The following is a 21,718-nucleotide window of genomic DNA, read 5'->3' on the forward strand; positions in this document are numbered from 1 at the left end:
CGGGTCCGTAGCGTGGCCTCCCCCCTCTGCTTCCTCTCAGCCCTGGGAGATCCTGGCCCCGAGTTGCAAAGGCAGTGCTCGGTCCCGCCCCCCGACTATTGACCCGGGGCCCAGCACGCTGGGGTCCCCACCCTGCGCTGCAAAGCCAGGCCTGACTCAGAGCAAACGCCTGGCGCAGAGAGCCCATGGGAGGAGGGCCCTCTGGGAAAGGGCCCCGGCCCCACCCAAAGGCCTCCGGGAGGAAGTCCAGTCCCTTCTGCTTCCTGGCAGGGCCAGACCTAGCCTACCCCCTGTGCAATGGAGCCCTGAGTGGTGACGGCCAGGGGGCTCTGTCACAGGGCTCCTTGGGGTGGCAGTGGGCGGGGCTGGCTTAGTTGTGGCCACAGCAGGGCCTGGGCGGGAGGCATGGTCTCTGGAGAGAGAGAACCACGATTCCACCCGGTCCCCACTCACCACGCAGGGACCCAGCCTGGACACGAGCAGAGCAGGGCCGGGAGCTGGGCCCCACTGAAGACCAGCGGCTGCAGCACTCACTCGACTCCAGGCACTGCTCTCTGCACCCGAATTAGCTCATCTAACCTTCACGACACCCCATGAGAGAGGGACCGCAACCACTCCCATTTCACAGATGGGAGCAGTGAGGCACAGAGAGGTTAACACCTTTCCATGGTCACACGGTTAGTGAACGAGCGGCCAGGACTGAACTCAGCTGGTCTGTTAGAGCCCGGACTCTTAGTCACGACTTAATAACATGCCTTATCAGAATCACATCATTACGTTCTCACCAAAACCTAAGGAGTAGACCTTGTTATTTCAGATTCATTGACACATGAGGAGACGGAGGTTGGGAGAGTTGAAGTCACTCGCCACGAGTCACGGGCTGTGACAGCTGCAGGCTGGGGACAGGGACCTGGGTCAACCTGCCTTGGGGGTCACTCTTTTCTGGGATCAGACTTGCCTCAACAGAGCCTGACCTGTAACTTTCCAGAAGGGATGTGGCCGGGGACCAAGGGCAATGAATACACACCTTGGAGTTCACCTGTCCCCAGAGAGGAGAAAACATTCAAATGAGACGCAAATGCACCCAAATGGGCAAAGGGGCCGACTTCCTCCAAAAGCAGGGGCGCAGACCTATAGCAGCAGCTGGGCCAGCAGCTGGAGGGGGAGCTCCTGCCTCCTGGAGGGAACGACCAGGGCAGAACGCCACCTGCTACACCCCTGCCTGCCCCAGAGCCTCAGGAGGCCAGCCGCCCCCCAGGTCTCTATATCCACGGGGCAGGAGGCCGAGCCCACTGTCTGTCTGGGGCCCACCTCGCAGCAGGATGGTCAGGGCAGGCCCAGGCTCAGGGCTGCAGGGACTGGAGTGTCCCGCCAAGGAGGGAGCCCGTTAAACATTAGCCCCAACGGCCCCCCACGAAGCGAGTCAGGCTCCCCGCAGGGCTCCCGGCTGGCCAGGTTCGTTCCAGGTGGGTGACCAAGCTGCTGAAGCCTGGGACAGGCCGCTGGGACCAGTGCGGACGGCAGCCGCCTCTCCTGACCCCAGCAGGGCTCCCTCCTCAGCAACCCTAAAGCCGGCCAGCGGGCCCTCCGCTGGAGGCGAGTGACGGGCACTCTATCCGGAGACACACTCCTAAGTGGGTCCCTGAGGCCACAGCTGAGCAGCGCAGCCCCCATTTGCCCGTGGCTCTGGTGCACAGGGCTGTAGCCGGCTTCTGGAGGCCCAGAGAGGGAGACTGAGTTGCTCAAGGTCACAGGCCTAACCAGGGGGACAGAACAGGGCCCTGGACTCCCCGTAGGTGGACAGAGCTCTGGTCTCCCAGCCAGAAGCAGCGGTCCGGGGGCCTGAGCGGGTGGCCCACCTCTGGCCCCGGGTCAGCACTCACCTGGCTCCACCGGTTGACACGGGCTGGGCGAGCCCCGCCCTCGGCTCTGGGCTCAGGAGAGAAGCATGGCCACACCTGGATGCCAGGGCAGGTTTTCCAACCCGGGAGTCCTGGGGAGGAGTGAGTGTGCGCGTGCGCTCGTGGCCGTCCATCAGAGGGCTGAGCCTGGTGCGTGTGCCCGTGAGGGTGGTGGCTTGCTTGCCCTTGAGTGTGATGGATGCCCACATGGCCCTCGTTTTAGAATTTTCCAGACGGAATTCTCCTGATTGGATCTCTGTGACCCAACTTTCTACTGCTCCACTGCCCGCTGAGGAAACCGGGCTACTGCAGTGAAGTTTCCATAAAGCTACATGTATTCCGTGAAAAGGGTTCTCCTTTTCTCAAGTATGCATGCCTTAATTCTATTATTTTAGTATCAAGATACCCTGTACTTATGGGGTGGGAGCACAGGAAGTGGTAATTGTTGTCTTCTAATTTCTTACTTCAGAAAACAAAATGGTGGCAACACCATTTGTGTATTCATATTTTAAAAAGTATTATTAGTTTGTGAAACCCTAAGCCAGGGAACCACTGCCCTGGATTCGTTAGGGTGTGGGTCTTACCTCTCAGTCACAGTCAGGCTGTGACTTCCAACCCCACTGGCCTGGGGCCGGGGATCCCCTGGTCTCCACTCTGGCCTCTTTGGGGAAAAAGAAGCTGCCTTACGTCCTGTGTAGACAGGGGTTGGGGGCCGGGGATTCCAGAGCCCGATGTCTTCCTTGGGAGGGGAAGAGAGAGGCGGCTCCCTCCTCCCACCGGCTGGGGAGTCTTGAAAAGTCCCGTCCTGGACCAGGGGATTCCCAGGGTGATAAGCCCTGCCTTCCTGGATTCTCCCCGGGGGAAGTGGCCAGCACACGCTCACAGTTATTAACATATGCACAGAATTATACGGTGAACACCTCTGTGCCAACCACTCATTTTAAGAACTAGGGAACTGCAATTCAATATCTTGTGATTATCTATAACAGAAAATAATCTGAAAATAAGTAAGTAAATCATTATATAAATATATATGTATAACTGAATCACTTTGCTGTACACCTGAAACTAACACGATATTGTAAATTAACTATACTTCGATTAAAACAAAAGAACTAGGTTATTGCAAATGCTTTTGAAGCCCCTGCGTGCCCCTCTCCAACCATAACACTTCCCCTCCACAAAGGTAAAAGCGATCCTCAGTTTTGCGTGTTTTATTCCCCTGGTTCTCGATGTTTCTGGCTCCCAAAACAATGCATTGCGTCTTTTTGTCAACCTGACATAAATGCATGCTTTCTTTTTTTTGTTTGTTTGTTTAAATAAATTTATTTCTTGTAACTTTGCTCTGTTTAGATTATGTAGTTTTTGTTCAGTTATGAGAACAATCCTTAAAGGATGGTGGATTATTGGCTAGCTTAATGGATGGAATAGGAAAGTGGAAAATGTAAAATGTCAGGAAACATACATTCAGAGCTAGATAAGTTTGTTCTCTGAACCTAAACTGGCTAATCCATTAAACACAATCTCCTCAGAAAAAAGCATGAAGATTCTACTAACTGATACATAGGGTTTCCTCATTCAAATAAAAGTAGATATGCCAGCTAATCTAGAAGCTAGCTGAAATACAAAGAAGAAATCCCAATTAGAAGAATACCCCAGTTTCAAGATAAAATGCATGCATTTAAATGCGGTCCCTCTGGTTGAAAGTTGGCACAAGATACTAAATTCTTCCCCAAAATAGAAAGCACAAATGAAGATTGGGGAGGAGTCTCACTTTATGATCTTGCTCTCAGATTGCTTAGCATGGACTTCCCTGGTGGCGCAGTGGTTAAGAATCTGCCTGCCAATGCAGGGGACACAGGTTCGAGCCCTGGTCTGGGAAGATCCCACATGCTGCGGAGCAACTAAGCCCGTGGGCCACAACTACTGAGCCTGCGCTCTAGAGCCCACGAGCCACAACTACTGAGCCCACGTGCCACAACTACTGAAGCCTGTGCGCCTAGAGCCCGTGCTCCACAACAAGAGAAGCCACTGCAATGAGAAGCCCGCGCACCACAACGAAGAGTAGTCCCTGCTCATCACAACTAGAGAAAGCGCGCGCGCAGCAACGAAGACCCAACGCAGCCATAAATAACTAAATTAAAAAAAAATCGCTTAGCACTCCTCCACTTGCGAATACACTTGAGACAGTAGGTGTGGCTGCAGTTGGAGAGGCTCCCGAAGCGGCGCTCGCTGGGGTTGGCTTTGTCATAGGCCACCTCCATGCAGATCCCACACACCATGTCCTTGCTGCGCTGCACAGCAGACGAGAGCTCCATGTCCTTCTCATGGGCCTCGAAATGCATGCTTCTGCTTTGAAATTCATTAGAGGTGAAGATTGTAAAATTCACCCCTGTGAAAGAACGAAATGATGACATACCACCATTTACTCACCCTTTTTCCTGTGAATAGACCTTTGGGTGGTTTCCGGAGTTTTGCTACTATAACCAGTGCTACGCTGAATGTTCTGAGCTCCTGCTGGTGCCCATGGTCAAGGTGCTGGGCCATCAGCACTTGCTGGTTTGCAAGTACACTCTTGCAGCAATTTACCATCAGGGTGACCCAGATCCTGGAGAAGAAGGGTCCTAGATGCTGAGAGCGCCCGGCCCAGCCTCCCAGACGACACAGAGGGGATCTCGGGCTGTGTGGGGTTTCCTGTTCTCCTTCCCAAAGCAAGTTAGTGCAATTCTGTAAACCTACCACGCTAAGTGCTAGTGTAGACACGGGGGTGAATGAAACACTCCTGCTGTCCCCAAGACGCTCGGGGCGTTGAAACACGGGCGCGGATGCCCTGAGCACCACCCCTGCCCTTGTGATTGTCCCCTTCTCCCGCCCGCCCTGCACAAGCCCTCGGGTGCCGTGGAAAATGCAGGCCAGGCTGTCCTGAGCCCCGCGCCCACGACCAGCCACGTGCTGGACAGCTCCCCGGGCTGTCCTTGGGGCCCTCACATTCCCATGGCTGAGGCCAGGGGTGCTGCTGACCACCTCACAGGGTGCAGACAGCCCCACGCCAACAGCTCTCAGGCCCCAGGTGTCAATACTGAGGCTGGGGCCCCTCGGGCTAAGGTCACCGGCCTTAGCCTTCACTGGCCCCTCCAGGTAGCAAGTGGGAGTCACCTGGCCTTCTCCCCTCCACCCGGCAGCCAGCCCCACGACCACTCGGCCTTCCAGACCTCCAGCCAACCCCTCCTCTGTGCTTAAGTCCTTCTTTTTTTTATGGACTTGAAAGTAGTCCCCTCGGTGGTGGTCTCCCCCCCTCCAGCCTGGTCAGTCTTGCTCTCAAGTCTCGGGGGCATTCCCACTTGGAGGCCATCTGCCTTGTCATTTTCAGCTATTGTGCAGGGTCATGGCCAAGTCCTGAGCTCAGGGCAGCACGAGGCCCCCTTTCCCGGTGCCGTGACGGGCACACGATGCTTCGGGCATACGAGCCCCTCTCCTTGCGGAACCACCTTCCACTCGAGACCCCACATCTCCGTTCACACCCCATCCTGTAGCGGGTCCCTCGCCCCCTTCTCTGATGAGTGAATTCCACTCAACCTTCAAGCCCAACCCAGATGTTCCCTCCCCTTGCAGACATCCCCAATCCCTCCATTAGGATTAATCTCTCCTGATGACAGTTTCAACTTTCATCACAGCCTGTCTTGAACACGGCTTGGGTGTAAGGACGCTTAGGAGTACACGTGTGTATGCATGCTTATGCACACGTGTGTGTACGTATGCTTATGCACACGTGTGTGTACGTATGCTTATGCACACATGTGTGTACATATGCTTATGCACACGTGTGTGTAGGCATGATTATGCACACGTGTGTGTAGGCATGATTATGCACACGTGTATGTACGCATGATTGTGCACACGTGTGTGTACGCATGATTGTGCACACATGTGTGTACGCATGATTATGCACACGTGTGTGTATGCATGATTAGGAGCACATGTGGATTAGGAGAACATGTGGATGTGCACCAGCATGTGTGTGCCTCCACTGCCAAACTGGGACTGTCTTGGGGTCAGGAACCGAGTCCCCATCATCTCTGTGTCATTGAAAGCCAGCGCTATTTGCTGATTGTAGCAGATAGAATTATGTTCCCGAACAAAAAAATGGTCAATCCCTAAGCCCTGGTAGCTGTGAATGTGACCTCACTGGGAAGTCGGGTCTTTGCAGATGTGATCAAGTTTAAATGCGGTCATATTGGATCAGCGCGGGCTGTAACGCAAGGACTGATGTCTTGATAAGAAGAGGGAACTTTGGACGCGGGCACAGAGACACCGGAACGGTTCCCTGGGACTCTGAAGAAGGCGGACACGGAGTCACGTGGCGGCAGGCCCAGGGTTCCCAGACACCACCAGCAGCAGGAAGACAGACGCAAAGAAAGGTCCTGCCCTAGAGCCTCTGGAGGGAGCACGGCTCTGCTGATGGACTTCTAGCCTTCAGAGCAGTGGGAAAATAAATATCTGTTGTTTTTAAGCCACCTAGTTGGTGACACTTTGTCACCGCAGCCCTGACATAGCACCAAGCACAGTGCCTGGCACACAGGAAGGGTCTAGTGAATATACAATGCCTGCCCTCAAGGAACTTTTGAGGCACTAACATGCACATAATTCACTTTTCCTTCCTTCTGGAGTTGTCTAAACACCAATCTTCCGTGTCTTTGGGTTTTTGTGTCCATAGACAGGGTGCTGGAGTTTGGGCTTTTAGAGACACGGCTGACTGTCCGCTGGTTTCATGAAGTGTCCCTGGAAGGGCCAGGCTTCAAATGACTGGGATCATTTGTCCTTCTCCGTTGCGATGTCAACACTGACAAACCAAGGGAAGGACATTCTCTAGGTCCCCAGGGGTCAGCAGGCTCCCCAGGAAGTGCTGGGCCCCAAACCCCAGCATCCAGGGACCTGGGTTATTGCCAGACCCTCTTTCTCTTTCCCTGGAAGAGCCAATGGCCCAGGACCTGCCTTGGCCTCTGCAGGGGTCTTGTCAGCTCTCCCACTGCTCACCCCAGGACCACCAGCATGCAACCACGGACTCACGTGATCCCCACAACCTGGAAGGAAGCTGGGCAAAGTATCATTCTTCCCACTACACATATGAGGAAACAGGAGATTTGCCCCACGTCACGTGTTTCATACATGCCAGAGCCCAAAGCCCCGTCTCCAGGCTCCCAGCTCTCATTCCTTGAACCTCACTCCTCACCTCCTTTGGCCTAGAAGGAAGGCTCCCTGGAGGAGGGGGCATTTGGGGAAGGAGATGCCTTAGCAGGTTAGCTGTGCGTGTGTGTCCCAGCTTCTGCTTAGCGGCTGGCTTGCCCTCTACTGGGAGATCTCAGAGCTGGAGGGTATTGTAGAGACCACCAGCCCTGGATCAGTGCCACAGGGAGGCCAGGCTGGCCAGCGAGACCCAGCAGGACAGACGCTGTCAGTTCCGGCTCCTCTTCTCCTGCTGGTGCCTGGGGCTGCACCAGTTCTGATGCGTTGGGAAGATAAGACTGCGACTTGGGGACTGACCATCCCTGGTCTCCCTGAGGCCGGCTCCCGGGCGGGCGGCGCGTGGCAGCCGGATGAGCACTTAAAGGGAGCCAGGTGGTGCCTCACTTGCTCCAAAACTCCCGTGCTAGTTCCCTGTCCACTGCTCCCTTCCGGGGAAAGCCGAGCTTCCCCCTCCTGGTTCCACACCCAGCCCCTCCAGCCCAAAGTCCAGACCAGCCTGCGAGGAGACGGCCTCCGACGTCTTGGCTTTTTCAGAGCCGGAGGCACTCCAGGGTGTGCAGAATGGAACCCAGGCTCTCCTTTCGGGAGGGGTGGGCTTTGCACCGGGCGTGCCTGCAGTTTTGCGCGCGGCGCAGAGGAAGCGCGCCCCGTGCTCTCCCGGGGTCTCGGTGCGGCGGGCCGGAGCGCAGAGCCGGGAGGGCTCTCCAGACCCCAGACGCGCGCCGCCTCCCACCTGCCCGCCCGCCCCCCGTCTGGGATTCTCGGGGCCGACCCGGTTGGCGGGCGGAGAGCGGGCCCGTCCCCGGGCTTCGGCCCCGGGCCGCGGCACTTGCGGGAGGGGGCGGCCGGGCGGGCTGGTCGGACAGGTCCCGAGCAGGAAGTTCCCACCCCCGCCCCGCCCCGCGCGGCCCGGGCTCTCGTCCACCCGTCCGCCCGTCCGTCCGTGCATCGGTGCGGCGGCCCGTCCTGGGCGCGCGGCCGGGCGGCCGGGGCGGGGACCGGGGCGGCTCCTTCTGCGACGCGCCTACCCACAGGCCAATCGGGGCAGCAGGCGGCGCGCGGCTGCGCGGGACGCAGGCCGGGGGGATAAGAGGCCAGGTGAGCCTACCTGCGCCGGCGGCGGGCGGGGTGCGCGCGGGGCGGCGCCGAGCGGACACGACGCACGCGGCAGGCGCGCGGGCTCCGGCGGCATGTCAGTCAGCAGGAAGAACTGGGCCGCGCTGTCCAGGTGAGCCCGGGGGCCTGGCCGCTCCTGGGGGCGACAGAGTCGGGGCCACACCTGGCAGCTCGCAGGTGTTCCGGCTCCCCCACCGCCTCCTTCCTCCCCTGGGGGCTGAGGCACAAGCAGGGTGCCTGGGGTGGCTGTCGGCCCCTAGAGGCCGGTTCGGGGGATTGGGGAGGCGTTCTGGAGTTATGGCCCAGCCTCATTTCCCGAGAAGCCCCCCTGACGGCCCGCGTTTCTCTGTAGAGAGTTTGAGGGGCCCCTCCCGGGGAGGAGGAGGGGGCGCAGTGCCAGGAGCGGGGCAGCACCACCTTGGAGCGTTGGTGAATAGCACCGGGCGTGGGGACAGATCCCCTCCCACTGATGAGGCTGAGGTTCTGAGTGTGGCGTTTTGGGGTGGTGTCTGGGCTGGGTGACCTCACGATAGTTTCTGCCCCCCTCTGTGCTTCAGCCTTTATTTGTGAGCTTGTCCTTCCAAGGGTCTGGGCACTGGGTGTCTTATCCCTGCCTGCGGGACATCCTGTCAGGGTCAGAGAAGCCGGGGGGGGGGAGGTGTCCAGAAGGCAACACCCCTCAAGTGGTTGGTGACCCCTGAACTCCTTGGGGCCACCCTGCACCTCCCCCCAGAGGTGCTTCCATGAGCATCTTCACCTGCGATTTCCCCCCCGCCCCACTGCCCCCTCAGGAGACTGAGGCCCACGTAGTAGATGGATCGGAGCCCGGAAGGTTCTAGCGGGTAGAAGCTGACCCCTCCCAGGTGGGCGTGTGGGTTGAGGCCCAGGCTGCCTTTACGGGCGTGGAGCAGCCCCTCCCAGGCCTTCCCCAGCAAGGCCTCTGGCTCTCCCCACCCACTTCCCAAGGGCTCCAGAGCTTCTCCAGGGCCGGGGGCCTCCCAGACCCTCAGACCTCACTGCTCTGAAGCACAGTTGCCCGGTCACCCTGCTGCAGAGGGGCCCGCGGGGTCTAGAGAGGGGAAGGATACGCCCCAAGAAAGGAGGAGCTCGGTGCCCTGGACAGGGGCCCGGCCGCCTCAGAGGCTGGACACACCCAGGGAGGGTCTGTACTGAGGGTGGAGCTGGGGGTCAAGGTCTCGGACTCTGCGTGTGGGTCACGGTGCCGGCGCTGACGTGGGAGTGTGTCTGCTTCCAGGTGGGGCCTGTGTGTGTTGGGGTGTGTAGTGCGACACGTCTGGGTGGATCGTAGGTTCTGACGTTGCTGAGTTTGGGCCTTGGGAGTGCGAGTCCATTCGGATGTCCGTTGAAGACCACAGCGCAGGGCGTTGGGCTAAAAATACAAAGCAGACATGGCTGAGTCAGGAGCCCCGGTCTGCTGGGATGTGTGTGACTTTGTGTCTGAGACATGCCCGGATGTGTGTCAGGGTGTGTGCCAGGTGGCAGTGGGGCGCTGGAACTTTTAAAGTGCGAGCAGGGTCTGGTCTTAGCTGGTCCTCTGCTCAGATGGCCCCAGTCTCCCGTGGCTGCAGGGGGGACTGGGGGGGGGCGATTGCCAGGCAGCGGGAAGCCCCGGGGACCAGCCCTGCCCCGCCCCCTGGCCCTACCCAGCCCTGTGGGCAGACACAGCTGTGGCCAACACTCACCCCGTGAGGCAGCTGGAGCCGAGGACCCTCCCGCCCTGCTCCCTGGCGAACAAGCCTCAGCTGGCAGGAGGGAAGGGCCGTGAGTCACTGTCAACGGAGCCTCCCAGGCCCTCCCGGGGTCGGGCTTGGGGGTGGCGCTGAGGAGGGTGCGAGGAGCGTGGCCCCAGACAGGGCCCAGGTGGGCAGCTGAGAGCCAGCCTGCCGCCCGTCCTTGGCGAGTAGAAATTCAGACGCTCTAGCCCTGGGGCAGGGCAGTGGTGAGCTGGCTGGCCGGGTGCCCTGGTCAGCAGCCTTGCCCTCTCCTCCCTGGGCTGGCCTGGTGAGGGTGAGGCTGGGCGGGCTCGTCCGCAGGGGGTGAGGGGTGGATCTGGAGCAGCCGGGGGTTAATCATTTCCCTGCCTGGGTCTTGAGCAGCCCTGCCACCTCCCGAGCTGCTTGGTTCTCCCTGACACCTCTCCCTAGACCAGCAGGGCTAGAAGGGACCTCACTGACCACCCGCCGTGGCCCCTCGTCGTGTGGAAGGCCTGTCCCCCCTCAGGGGCTGCAGACTGGCCCAAGGTCACGCGACTAATCAGAGCTGCGTCTCTCAGCCCAGTGCCAGGCCTGAGCTCGCTTTTCTCCTTCCAAGTTCTGCAAATCCTTGCTCTTTGAGCCCCAGGGTTCCACAGAATGCTCTGGGGCAGCCTTCACACCCTTCCCCTGCTTTAACCAGGGCAGCTGAGCCTTGATCTGTCGTATAATGGGCTCCTATGTGCGATTCAATTGGGGAAAGAAGGGTTCTCCTGGTAAACCGGCCAGCACTTACACCCCTGCACTCAGCTGCTGCTCAGTGGGAGGATAGACCTCAGGTGAATGGCCCTTGGGAGGGAGCAGAACCAGCTCTGCCCTGAGCAGCAGGGCAGGAGGTCTTCCATAACTATTTAAGGGAAAAAGAGGTCCCTTCCCCTAAGAATGGAGCTGGTGAGGTCAGGAGTAGGGAGGCTAGCAGTCCTACCTGGAGGCAAAGAGAGGGATGTATGTGTCCCCAGAGGAGGGCCAGGAGGTGGAGGAAAGGGTTGTTGAGAGGGAGGGGGTGGCGGGGTGGCTGCTCAGGGCTGCAGCATCAGCTGGTGACAGTGGCTGGGACTCCCTGGGGTGTGGGACCTACATGGTCCACCCTGGCCTGGCCCTGGCGCTCGAGAGGGCAGCGTGTTGGCTGCTGGGTTTCCCCAAACCTGCTTCCCCAGGCTGCGCCACGAGCTCAGGCCTGTGCTGGGCTGGAGAGTCCCACACCTTCCGAGGCCCTCCCAGACTCCCCTTCCTCCCTCTGACTCTTCAGCTGCTGGGCTCCCGAGAAGGTGGCAGGGCATCCTTCCTGGCATTTAGCCTTGTGGTTAAGAGGCTGGCCTGTGCTGGAAGCTTGGTTCCTTCTTTTACTAGCTCTCCTGTCCTGGGAATGTTATTGACCTCCACGAGCCCCAGAGTCCTCACCTGCAGAATGGGGGTGACCCCCCCCGTCCCTCAGGGCTGTCGGGGGCCTCTTGTCAGAGGTATCTGTGAGCCGCTGGGACCAGCGCCCGGTGTTGTCTAAGCACATGTCAGAGCGCTCACTTCTGCCTTTATTCCTTTATTTATTGATTCATTAGTCACCGTAGTCAACAAATACTTGTGTGCTCCTGAATGCAGGCCCTTAGTTACCGTTTGTTTATTCCTGGGGCTCCTGCGGAGCCGCCCAGAAGCCTGGCCTTCACCCCTCCTGCCCTCTCCTCCCCATTTTCTCCTCTTTAGACGAGGAGCTCTTTGCTTGGTGGAGATAACGTTTCTCCTGGGGTAGGGGTGAGGGGTGACCACGTCACGTGGGTGAGCGGCGGGGTCTTGGGGCAAAGCTGGGGATCACTCGAGGACGCCTGGGCCGCCCCGCCTCGGGCGGCTCGGGCCCCGGGACCCTCAGGGCGAGGACCTGCCTGGGGTGAGTCACTTCCCGAGACCGGGCTCTGACAGATCGCACACCGACTTGTCCCAGGTCCCACAGACAAACCGATGGCTCCCCTGAGGGCTGAGCGGCCTGTGTGGGAACGGGCTTGCTCAGGCCCAGGGAATCCTGGGGGCTCCAGCCCAGCCGCGCCTGTCGGGGGAGGAGCCCCCGCTCGGTGGGCCGGTCTCCCTCGGGGTGGGGGGGGGTCCCTCAGCCTTGCAGGGCACAGCTGACCCCAAACTGTGCACTCAGTTAGGTGGGTCCAGAGGAAAGCGAGCTGAAGTGGGCCTTTCTCATCTGGACCCGGGCAGCGAGGAAGGGGTGGGGCATTGGGGCCTGGCCGGAGGGAGCCATGGGTTCCCGTGGAGTGAGTGAGTGAGTGAGTGAATGAATGATCACGGAGGCCCCGGGGAATCTGGTTTAAACCCCGTGGTCAAGGCCGTGGGTCCTAGATGGAGCCCTGCCCCATCCCCACGCAGGTGGAGTACAGACCTGACAAGCAGGAGGAACTAAGGTTTTCACCAAGAGCTACCATGACATCAGACTTGGGAGGTTCTGGAAGGTTGCCTGGGCCTAGGATTTGCTCCCTCTTTGTGCTCTTGCTTATCAAGGCAGAGATCTGGTGAACCCGCCCCCCTCCCCAGGGAGGAGGAGCGCCCTGCCCTCTCTTCTTCCCAAGTGAAGTTGACACTTACACTTGGTTCCACATTGGTGGCACTTGTGCGTTCCGGGCGCCGTGGTGGATGCGGCTCGTCCTGTGGTCTTTTCTCTCCCTGCAGGGCAACTTCTTTGCACTTTCTTTTCAAACCTTTCCTACCCTCTCCGCTCTGCCTCATTTGCCCATCTTTAAAAAGAAAACATGACTTAAGATCTGTGTGTTTATTGTATGTAAATTACACCTCAATCAAGACAGCAATCTTTGCATCCACGTCATCCTCCAGGTACTGTCTCATCTTGGTGGCTTTTCTTTTCGTTAAACCTTCTCAGCAGAGTTGCCAGCCGTCACCAGCTCCTCTTTCTCGGGTCCCCTTCTCCCCTTACTTTCCAGTCGGGCTCTTTCTAAGGGTCCGGAAGCCTCTGTGCTCAACACTGCCTCCTGGTGGTCTTGCCTTTCCGGCAGTGTGGACAGGGCTGGCTCCTCCTCCAGGGCGACTCCTCCCGGGTTTCCTCCTTTGCTCCCTCCTCTCCCGCTGCCGCGGACATCTCACCAAACCCCTTCCTCCCTGATGGTCCCCATCCTTCTAAGAGCAGCGCCAGGAACTGCTCAGGCCAGAAAATCTAGTTTTCCTTGATTTTTCTCCTTTCCTCGCCCCTCATCCCCATCCAGCCCATCAGCAAACCCAGCTGGCTCTGTCTTCAAAATGTGTCCCGAATCCATCACTTTTCCCATCTCACTGTCACCACCCCAGGTCACGTCACTGTAGCTCGCGCCCTGGCAAGGGCCCCCTCACCCCACCCCCGGCCCAGTCCCTCTCCTCCGCCTTCTGCAGTCCTGTCGCCATACAGCAGCCGGAGAGGTTTAAAATAGTGACCATAATGAGTCTTACCATGCCCCGCTCGGTGTGAAACTATCCAGTGTCTTCCCACACCCTGGAATAAACCCACGCTCTCCCCCGTCCGCGGGCCTTCTGCCCTGTCTCCCCTCCCCTGAGCTCAGCCGGCGGAGACCTGAGCTGTGCTGCCCCCTCCCCCCGGAACGCTGCCACCAGACCCAGCCCCGCTGGTCCTTGGGGCCCTCTCCCCTCCAGGCGCCTTCTCTCCTCCGTCTCTTCCTGACGTTTTGTTCACGTGCGGGCTCCTTGCTCCCTGTCTGACTCCCCCACCTGGCACGCGCCGCAAAGGGCAGAACCCCGTCGGGCTCCTTCCCAGTCCCCGGAACCTGCCTGCCTGTAGACCGTGCTCAAAACATGTGAGTTTAGTGACGATCAGATCAGCAGGTGTGATGCTGGACTTGGAAAAAAGGTCAGGGCCGTGTGGATGCTCCTCTTCCTCTTAGGGAGGAAGACGGAGGAGGCAAGGAAGGGACCTGCCCGCGGGCAGGAGGACCAAGCAGAGGCCCGTCTGATCTGGGCCCCAGACAGCACTGGGAGGCCACTCCCAGCCCTCACGGCCTAAGCTTCTCCTGCGGCTCCGGGTGAAGCACGGCCTCCCTCCCCTGCAAGCCCCCACCTCTGACCTCCAGGCTGGCTCGTCCCTCCCCTCTGCCTGGACCTCGGGTTTCTCCCGGCCCTGGCCTGTCCCCCTGCCTGAGATTCAGCCCACGTTCAGGCTCTTCCGGGGCCTCTCCTGATGCTCCAGCCCCAGTAACCTTTCCCTCCCTGTGCAGAGACACTGGTGGACACACTTGTCTTTCTCACTGTTTGGCAGGTGTCTCCGAGGCAGGGGCCCTGCCCTGGTCTGTGAACCCGCAGTTTCCGACGGGGCGCTGGCCCAGCACAGTTCTTCAGGGATATTTGCTCTTTGGTTGGGATGGAGGATGGGGGTGGGTTGGGGGGGTAGGTGCATAAGGATGACGGGTGGGCAGGGCGGTGGAGGCGATGGGGGAGGGCTGTTTGCAGGGACAAGAGGTTGGATGGCCGCGTGATTGAAGGCGGGGGTGGGTGGCTGTGAGAGTGGCCGGTAGGCCCTGTGGTGCAGGGTGGTGGGAGCAGGAAGCAAAAGCAGGTGTGGCCCCTGCTCCCGGCACCTGAGAGCTGGTTCTCGGGAGCCAAAGAGGCTGACGGGGCTCCTGGGGGCTGAAGGGAGTGATGCTGGGCCCTCTCCGGCTGTCATTGGTCTCAGTGGCGAGTCTCCCCCTCTGGAGAGCTGAGAAGTCCCACGGGGAGCGGTGTCGCTGAGGACGTTTCTCTGTGATTGTCCACTCAGGGATGTTATCTAAGTCCCCAGACCAGAGAGAGAGGGAAGCTTGTCAGGTTCACCCACCTCCTGCAGGCAGAGCTGCACCTGCCCTCCCGCGTCCCTGGGCACCCCGGAGTATGGGCCCCCATCCCACTCGGGGGTCCAGGGCGGAGTCCAGCCCAGCGTCCCCCTGGAGGTGTCGGCCGCGCAGGCCGGGGTGGCGGGCCGTGTGGGCTGCACTGACCCCTGTCCCCCGCCAGCCTGGCCAGGCAGTGGACCCTGGAGGATGAGGCGGAGCAGGAGCGAGAACGGCGGCGGCGACACCGGAGCCTGAGCTCCACCGCGGACGACGAGGTGGCCCGGCCAGCCCGGGACGGAGACCCGGCGGCCCCAGAGAGGTGCGGGGGTGGGGAGGCGGTACCCCGGTCCCAGGTGACGGACGGACCGGCTGCCCCTGGCTGGGGAACCGGGCTGAACTCCTGTGGGTCCCACCCTCATCGGGACGGCCCGTGTGGCCAGTGCTCGTGAGACGCGCAGCCTGTGCTGGACATTTCGTGAGCGTAACTCAGTCCTTCCTGGCTCCTGAGAGAGAGGGTCCTAACCCGTCTCACAGGTGCAGGAGCTGGTCAGAGAGCACACAGGTTGTCCACCTGGGGAGCGGGGGCCACGGGTGTCGTCCACGCCTGTCAGGCCCCGGGGCCAACTCTCTCCATTCACCCCGGCTGCCTCCCTCTAACCCGGACCCTCCGTGGTCCGCCTCTGACCGGAGGAGCGCGGGGGCCGGTGTGGCCACCAGATCTGAGGGTCGAGAGGCGAAGGCAGAGAAGGGCCGTGTTCACCAGACGCTCCTGTCTGTCAGGACGGCGCCCGCTCCTGGCATGAGTCTCCTCTCGCCTCCGAACAAGCCGGGCTTGCAGGCTGGGAAACAGGCTCAGACGGTGAATTAACCTGCCCCAAGTCGCATGGCGGGCAGGTGGTGGGGACGGCAGAGTCTCCTGAGGGCCTCTCATGGTGCCCCTGTTCCCCTGGGTCCCCCAGAGGAGGGACCACAAGGTGTGCATCCTGAGCTGCACCCCTGTGGCTGACGGGGCGGGAGGAGCGTCAGAGGCCTGGGTTCTACTCCCAGCCCCACCGCCCATGAGCTGTGTGACCTGTGCCTGCTCCCTGGCTGTCTCTGGTCCTGATCTAAGCCGCAAGGGGTGGGGCCTGGCGCAGAGGAGGTGTTTGTTGATCGGGGCTGAGCGTGGAATGGTTGCACCTTTCAGGGGTTTATGCATTTCTTTTAAAAGCATCATGTGCTTTGTTCAGAGGATACCTTAGAAGCCCGATGTGTAAAGCAGATAAAAGGGATCCTGATTTAAGCGATGGTGGTTCCAGGGGGGGCCACGGCCTTCCTTCCTCGCCCCTCCCGCGTGGCCCCAGAGGCATCTTCACTGGGTCGGGGGGCACCCCAGGGTCTCTCCCACCTCTGCCGGCCTCTGACTCTGTCTCCCGCCCCATCTCCCGTCTTTCGACTCAGACTGCCGAGCGTGGAGGAGATGGAGGTCCCCCCCCGACCACCCCTAGACTCCAGAGGCGAGGACGAGGACGTGTGGGCCATCCTCAGGGCACGGCAGGAGCGGAGGCAGAGGCAGCGGGAGGTGGAGGTCGCACAGGCCCCCGTCCGGGAGCAGGTGGAGGCAGAGGAGGAGGACGGCGTGGGCACCGGGCAGGCCAGGCAGCCGCCCCTGGTGCCCGAGAAGGAGCTGAAGCTGCTGCCTCGCCGGAGACTGAGCCGGGAGCAGCGGAGCTCCTGGGTCCGGGAGGAGGAGAGCTTGGCGGGCAGGGAGCCGGGATGCAGCAGGAAGGGGGGCTCAGAGAAGCCCTCTGCCCCAGAGAAGACATTAGCGCCCGAAAAGAGCCTGGACTCCAAGGAAATCTCCGCCTCCGAGAAGAACCCCAGCCCTGAGAAAGTGCCTGTGTCCCAGAAGATCGCAGTGTTGGAGAAAAGAACCATCTCGGGAAAGAGGTTGGTTCTGGAAAAAACAAGTGTCTTGGAGAAGCTGCCGTCCCCAGGGAAGACGTCGGACTCAGAAAAGAGACTGACGTGTGAGAAAGCAGCAGTCTTTGAGAAGAGCCCGGCCCCTGAGACGCAGCTGGCCCCAGTGAGGGCGGCGGCCCCAGGGCAGCCCCAGGCCCAGGAGCGGCCAGCTTCTGTGGAGAGCCCGTCCACCCGCAAGGGGCAGGGGAGGGCCGGCCCCGAGCAGGAGCCCCCGTCCTCAGCGGGGCTGCGGGAGCAGGGGTCAGAGCGTCCGGCTGTGACTTGCCGCCTCCCACCCATCACTCTCCAGGTTGGCGGTGCCCCTGCCCTCCCGCCCTCCCTTCTCGTCCTGTCCTTCTGCCTCTAGGCCGGCCTTGGCTGCTTCTTCTCTCCCTACCTGCTCCACCACTGTCAGGATAGCGGACCCGGGGCGGGGGCGTCAGCTGCGTGGCGGGGAGCACCTGGTACCCCGTACCACATCCTCAGCCAGGGCCCAGACTGCAGGCCCTCGTGGACCCTTGGGAAGCCTCAGATCCTTCTAGAAGTCCCCCTGGAAAGCCCTGCCTGATGGCCTGGCCCCGGGACTGTGTCCGCCGTCCCCACAGCAGAGGGGCAGGAGGCACAGGACTGTCTTGCTGTCTGCTTCCCGCTGCAGCTCCTGGGATGAGCCAGGCCAGCGGCACCCCTGTGGCAGCTTGGGCTCGGGGTACCCTGGCCTTCCATGTGATACTCCCCCTGCTCCATCCAGATGAAAATCCCCAGCAAGGAGGACGAGGCGGACACACTCTCGCCCACCCAGGCCACCTACAGCAGCTCCCTGAAGCGCTCCAGCCCCAGGACCATCTCCTTCCGGGTGAGGCCCGGGTCCCTTTGCCTCCCATCGTCTGGAGGGCATGCCGCGGAAAGCAGCCCCCGTTACAGCCCAGGGCCCTGGGTTAGACACCAGGGACGTTGTGCGCAGACATAGGGCTTTTGGATGCCCGAGGGTGGCCGAGAGCAGATGGGGTTGGATCAAGTGAAGCACCGGTTTATGGCTGGAGGCGGGTGTGGACGAGACCCAGCAGCCCCAGGTGATGGGCCCAGCTAGCCTGCAGGAGGGCGGCGCGGGCGGACTGCGAGGAGAGCCTCTCCTCCAGGAGGGGAGGTGGGTGGGAGCCATGGGCTGTCCCGGTGCCTGCCACCCTGCCTTGCCCCAGGAGTACAAATCACGTGGACCGGGGCTGGTCCTCTCGCTTTACGCCAGAACTTACCCCTGGTTCCTCTGTTTACTGGGTCACTCACTCACTTTTTGACTGACCGTGCGCTGTGCCAGGCCCTGGGGAGAGGCAGGAGACCTGCTGCCGGCCGGTGCCTGTCCCTGCCCCGCAGGGCTCGGGCCGGTGGGGAAGCAGGCAGGAAGCAGGTGGTTGCAGCTGCCCCAAGAAGACCTGGGGGCGTCAAGGAGGGGCTGCTGACCCGGCCTGGTGGCTGGGGCCGTGTCCCAGACCCTTTAATGGGGGTTGGATTGGGGGTTGAGCAGAGGTGGGTGGGAGGCCCCTGGAGGGGGACGTGTTCTGACAGCTGAGCCCTCCCTTGAGGAGGCCGCGGCTGACCCCACTCACGGGCACCTTCCTTCTCGTTTCAGATGAGCGCCCGGAGAGAGCACTCAGAGGCAGCCTTAACCCGCAGGTCAGGGGCCCGGGGGCTCTGTCCGCTCCCGTCTGCTCCCGTCCTGCTTGTGCTGCAGCGTTAGCAGGAGGGGCTGAGGCCCGAGATGTGGCACAAGGGGACGGATGCGGGGAGCTGCTTGGAGGAGGCGGGGCTTGGGCGGGGCTGTCCTGAGGCGCAGGGGTGCGGAGGGAGACTGACCAGTGCAGGAAGGGGACGCAGCCGCTTCAGCAGGCGGGGCGCGGGCGCCCGGGACTCTGCATGCTTGACGAGCGCTTCCACCTCCCCCCCACCCCCACCTCTGCCCACAGCGTCCATGCAAGCAGCTGGAGGACTGTGTGTTTTTTTAAAAAACAACAACAACAAATGGGGTCTGAGGAGCAGCTGTGCTCATGCGTTGGGAATTTCATGCACATGCATTGCATCCGTCTGCCCCCAAACTATCTCTAGGGCAGCAGTGCTGGGCGAGGCCTGGGGGTGGGGATGGGCGCTGGGGTACAAGGTGGATGAGACACGCCGCTGCCCTCGAGCAGCTCACGTCAGACATGAAGTGTGCAAGAGCCCCACAGCACGGAGGTGCCGGGATGGGAATGGGAAGTGAGGGCTGGAGCCCCTCGTGACTGCGGGAGCTCGGCCCTCGGGAGCTGGGGACTCGGTCCCAGAGCGATTGGCATCTGAAAGAACGTGAACTAGAGGGAGCTTTCCAAGCGGAAGGAAGCTTTGAATCGAGGGGACAGCATGGGGAAGGGCATGGAGTGTGACACACACGGCGTCCGGCTGGCCGGCTCCTCAGCGTGGGGAGGAAGGGGCGGGGGGACACTGGTGTCAGGAGGGCAGGCAGGACCAGGTCATGAGTCTTGTACGCTGTCCGGTGGCCTGAGGACAGGATGGGGTTGGTCGGGGGTGGGGCGGCCTGGTGGCTGGGGTCCTGCTGAAGGGACTGTTTCTAGGGAGGACAGGGGAGCCCCCCGGAGTCTGTAGATCGTCACCTTGGCCAGGTCGTTATGGTCTCCCTCGGTGACTGAGGCCACGTTCTCTTTGCCGAAGCGCTGGGGGTGTGGGCGCAGGCCTGGTCTCCCTTGGGGCGGGGGTCTCACCTGCCTTCTTGCCTCGCCCTGCCTCCCCATCCTGCAGCACCAGCACGAGGCTCCCGGCCAGCTCGTTCACGCTGGGCCAGAAGCTGGAGAGATACCACACAGCCGTACAGGTGGGCGGGGCTGGGTACCTGCCTTGCGTGGTGGGCGTGGTCGGCGCCCACCCTCAAGGCTCAGCGGCTTGTGCTCTCTGCTCCCAGAGATCAGAGTCAGTCAGGTCTCCGGGCCCCTCCCGCCCTGAGTTCTTGGTGGCTCCCGTGGACGTCGCCAGCAAGCGCCACCTCTTTGAGAAGGAGCTGGTGGGTCAGGGCCGAGAAGGACCAGCCTCCAGCCGGAAGGTGAGTGGCTCAGGCCGATGAGGCTGGGTGTCTGCAAACCCCGGCCCCTGGCCTAGGCAGTGCCAGACAGCTCTGTGCCTTCGTGCGTCAGTTTGGGAGAACCTGCCTCTGACTTGGGTTCCCTGCCACTCCTGCTCCTGAGCCCCCGTCCCCCTGGCTGTGCGCACAGCCCCAGTGAGGGGGGGCGGGTCTGGCGCCCTGGGCTGGATGGGTGTGGGCCAGGTACAGGCCTCTGGAGATGCCCACCAGACCCCGAGACGGAAGCTCTCTTTTCAGGAGAACTTGCGGCTCTCGGGGGTTGTGACATCGAGGCTCAACCTGTGGATCAGCAGGACCCAGGAGTCGGGAGATCAGGACCCACAGGTACCCCGGCCCTCCCGCGGTCTCACCACGGGCCCCTCGTGGCAGAGTGACCTGTCAGAGGAGGGGCAGCCCCAAAAGTAGTGGCGATATTCTGGGCGTGGGAACGGTCGTGGATAAGCCTGCGGGTCAGAAGGCAGAGAGGAGGAGGGTCTGGGGTCCTCCCTCGGGAGGGGAGGGGTCTGGGGACCCCTGTGCCGTAAGCCTGAGCCTCTGGTCTCCACCCTGATGCCGCAACCAGGAAGTGCAGAAGGATGCCCGCAACCAGGAGGGGCAGAAGGAGTCGGCGGCCGCCAGGAGGATCCAGTGGAGGAAGAAAGCGGACCCCTCCCTGGGTGCCGAGGTGAGGGGGGCGGGGGGGGCTGCCCTGCGGAGACGCCACACGCCCAACGTCGCGCACACCGACTGGCCTGTGTTGGCACAGCCCGGTTCTCAGGCCGGGTGGACCCAACCTGGGGAACGCCGGCTGCGCCCTCCGCTGGCTTCGCTTCCCCACAGCTGTGCAAGCCCCTAGCCCCCTCAACCAGCAGACCTGGGGCCTCTGGCCCAGTGTGGGCGCGGGGCTTGGGGCAAGGGGCGCCCTGCTGTCCAGCCCGAGGAACCCGTCTTGTTCTAATGGCCCTTTGCCCCGTAGGTGTGAGGACCCTTGTCCCGAGGCCCAGCAGGCACACCTCTGTCTCATCACCCCGCTCCCTTTCTGCCTCGGACCTGGGACCAGGAACGTCAGGGGGACTCAGCCAGCTCCTTCCCTGCCCAGCCTCCGGGGCAGGTGTGCCTGGCCCCTTGTCCTGCTGTGGGCACAGCGGATCCTGGGCCCCAGCGCCAGCCTGGGCACAGCACGACTCCCGTCCGCACCTCAGGCCTCGGGGTCCTGTCCAGAGACAGCTGCTCCCTTCCAGGGTCAGGGGCGCCGTCCTGCAAGAAGCCCAGGGTCCCCGCCTGGTCTGAGCCAGCAGGTGTCTCCGTGTACCTCTCAGAGGCCGGGCCACCCGCTTCGGCCAGGCTGGAAGAGTCGCACTGTCTTCCTTGGCCCCGTCCCCTGCTGTGTTCTCCCTCACGTCCCCACCTGCTGCTCTGGCCAAGTCCTGTCTCCCCTCCCCCTGTTCTCAGGAAAGAGCTGATAAACTCATTCACTCTCAGGTGTAAGTGACTGATAATACTTTAAAAACGCTTCCTTCCTGGAGGCTTTGCTGTTAATGGGGACCGTCTGCAGCGTGCAGGGAGGGCTGTTTTGGCTGCGGGCGTGCAGGGGGGAGGCGGTCATCACTTGCCCTCACGTTTAAGGGGGTTGCTACCCAGTTGTCTAGCATGGTGACTTGAGGGGGGCAGAACTGCCACAAACAGTGCCAGGCCTGCTGTCACATCCCAACACACACGATCCCCAAATCCTGGTCCTCTGTTCCTCTAACCTCATGGCCCCTGTGGGCTTGGCGGACACTGGGCCAGCTGAGAATCTAGGACAAAGCAAACTCAGAAAGTCTGGTGCCTGTCAGAGCCCTTTGT

At 61.4% G+C, this 21,718-nt stretch overlaps 1 protein-coding gene across 8 annotated transcripts; it reads left to right on the forward strand.

The window, feature by feature from the left end:
- Window positions 1-8,073: 8,073 nt before the first annotated feature.
- LAD1 (ladinin 1) lies at window positions 8,074-21,354 on the forward strand. 8 transcript variants are annotated; one of them, XM_082450031.1, is made up of 10 exons: window positions 8,075-8,373; window positions 15,017-15,154; window positions 16,276-17,086; window positions 17,525-17,629; window positions 18,401-18,444; window positions 19,558-19,630; window positions 19,718-19,855; window positions 20,132-20,218; window positions 20,457-20,558; window positions 20,850-21,354. In XM_082450031.1, exons 1-10 carry the CDS (start codon window positions 8,336-8,338, stop codon window positions 20,853-20,855), a joined length of 1,542 nt encoding a protein of 513 aa, XP_082306157.1. In that variant the 5' UTR covers window positions 8,075-8,335; the 3' UTR covers window positions 20,856-21,354. The 8 variants fall into 8 exon arrangements, with proteins under 8 accessions (XP_082306163.1, XP_082306157.1, XP_082306160.1 ...); XM_082450034.1 differs by having other exon boundaries at window positions 8,075-8,243; XM_082450030.1 differs by lacking the exon at window positions 8,075-8,373 and adding an exon at window positions 9,712-10,043.
- Window positions 21,355-21,718: the final 364 nt, after the last annotated feature.

This window comes from Balaenoptera physalus, assembly GCF_965194825.1.
Source record: "Balaenoptera physalus genome assembly, chromosome: 1".
Classification (NCBI taxonomy): domain Eukaryota; kingdom Metazoa; phylum Chordata; class Mammalia; order Artiodactyla; family Balaenopteridae; genus Balaenoptera; species Balaenoptera physalus.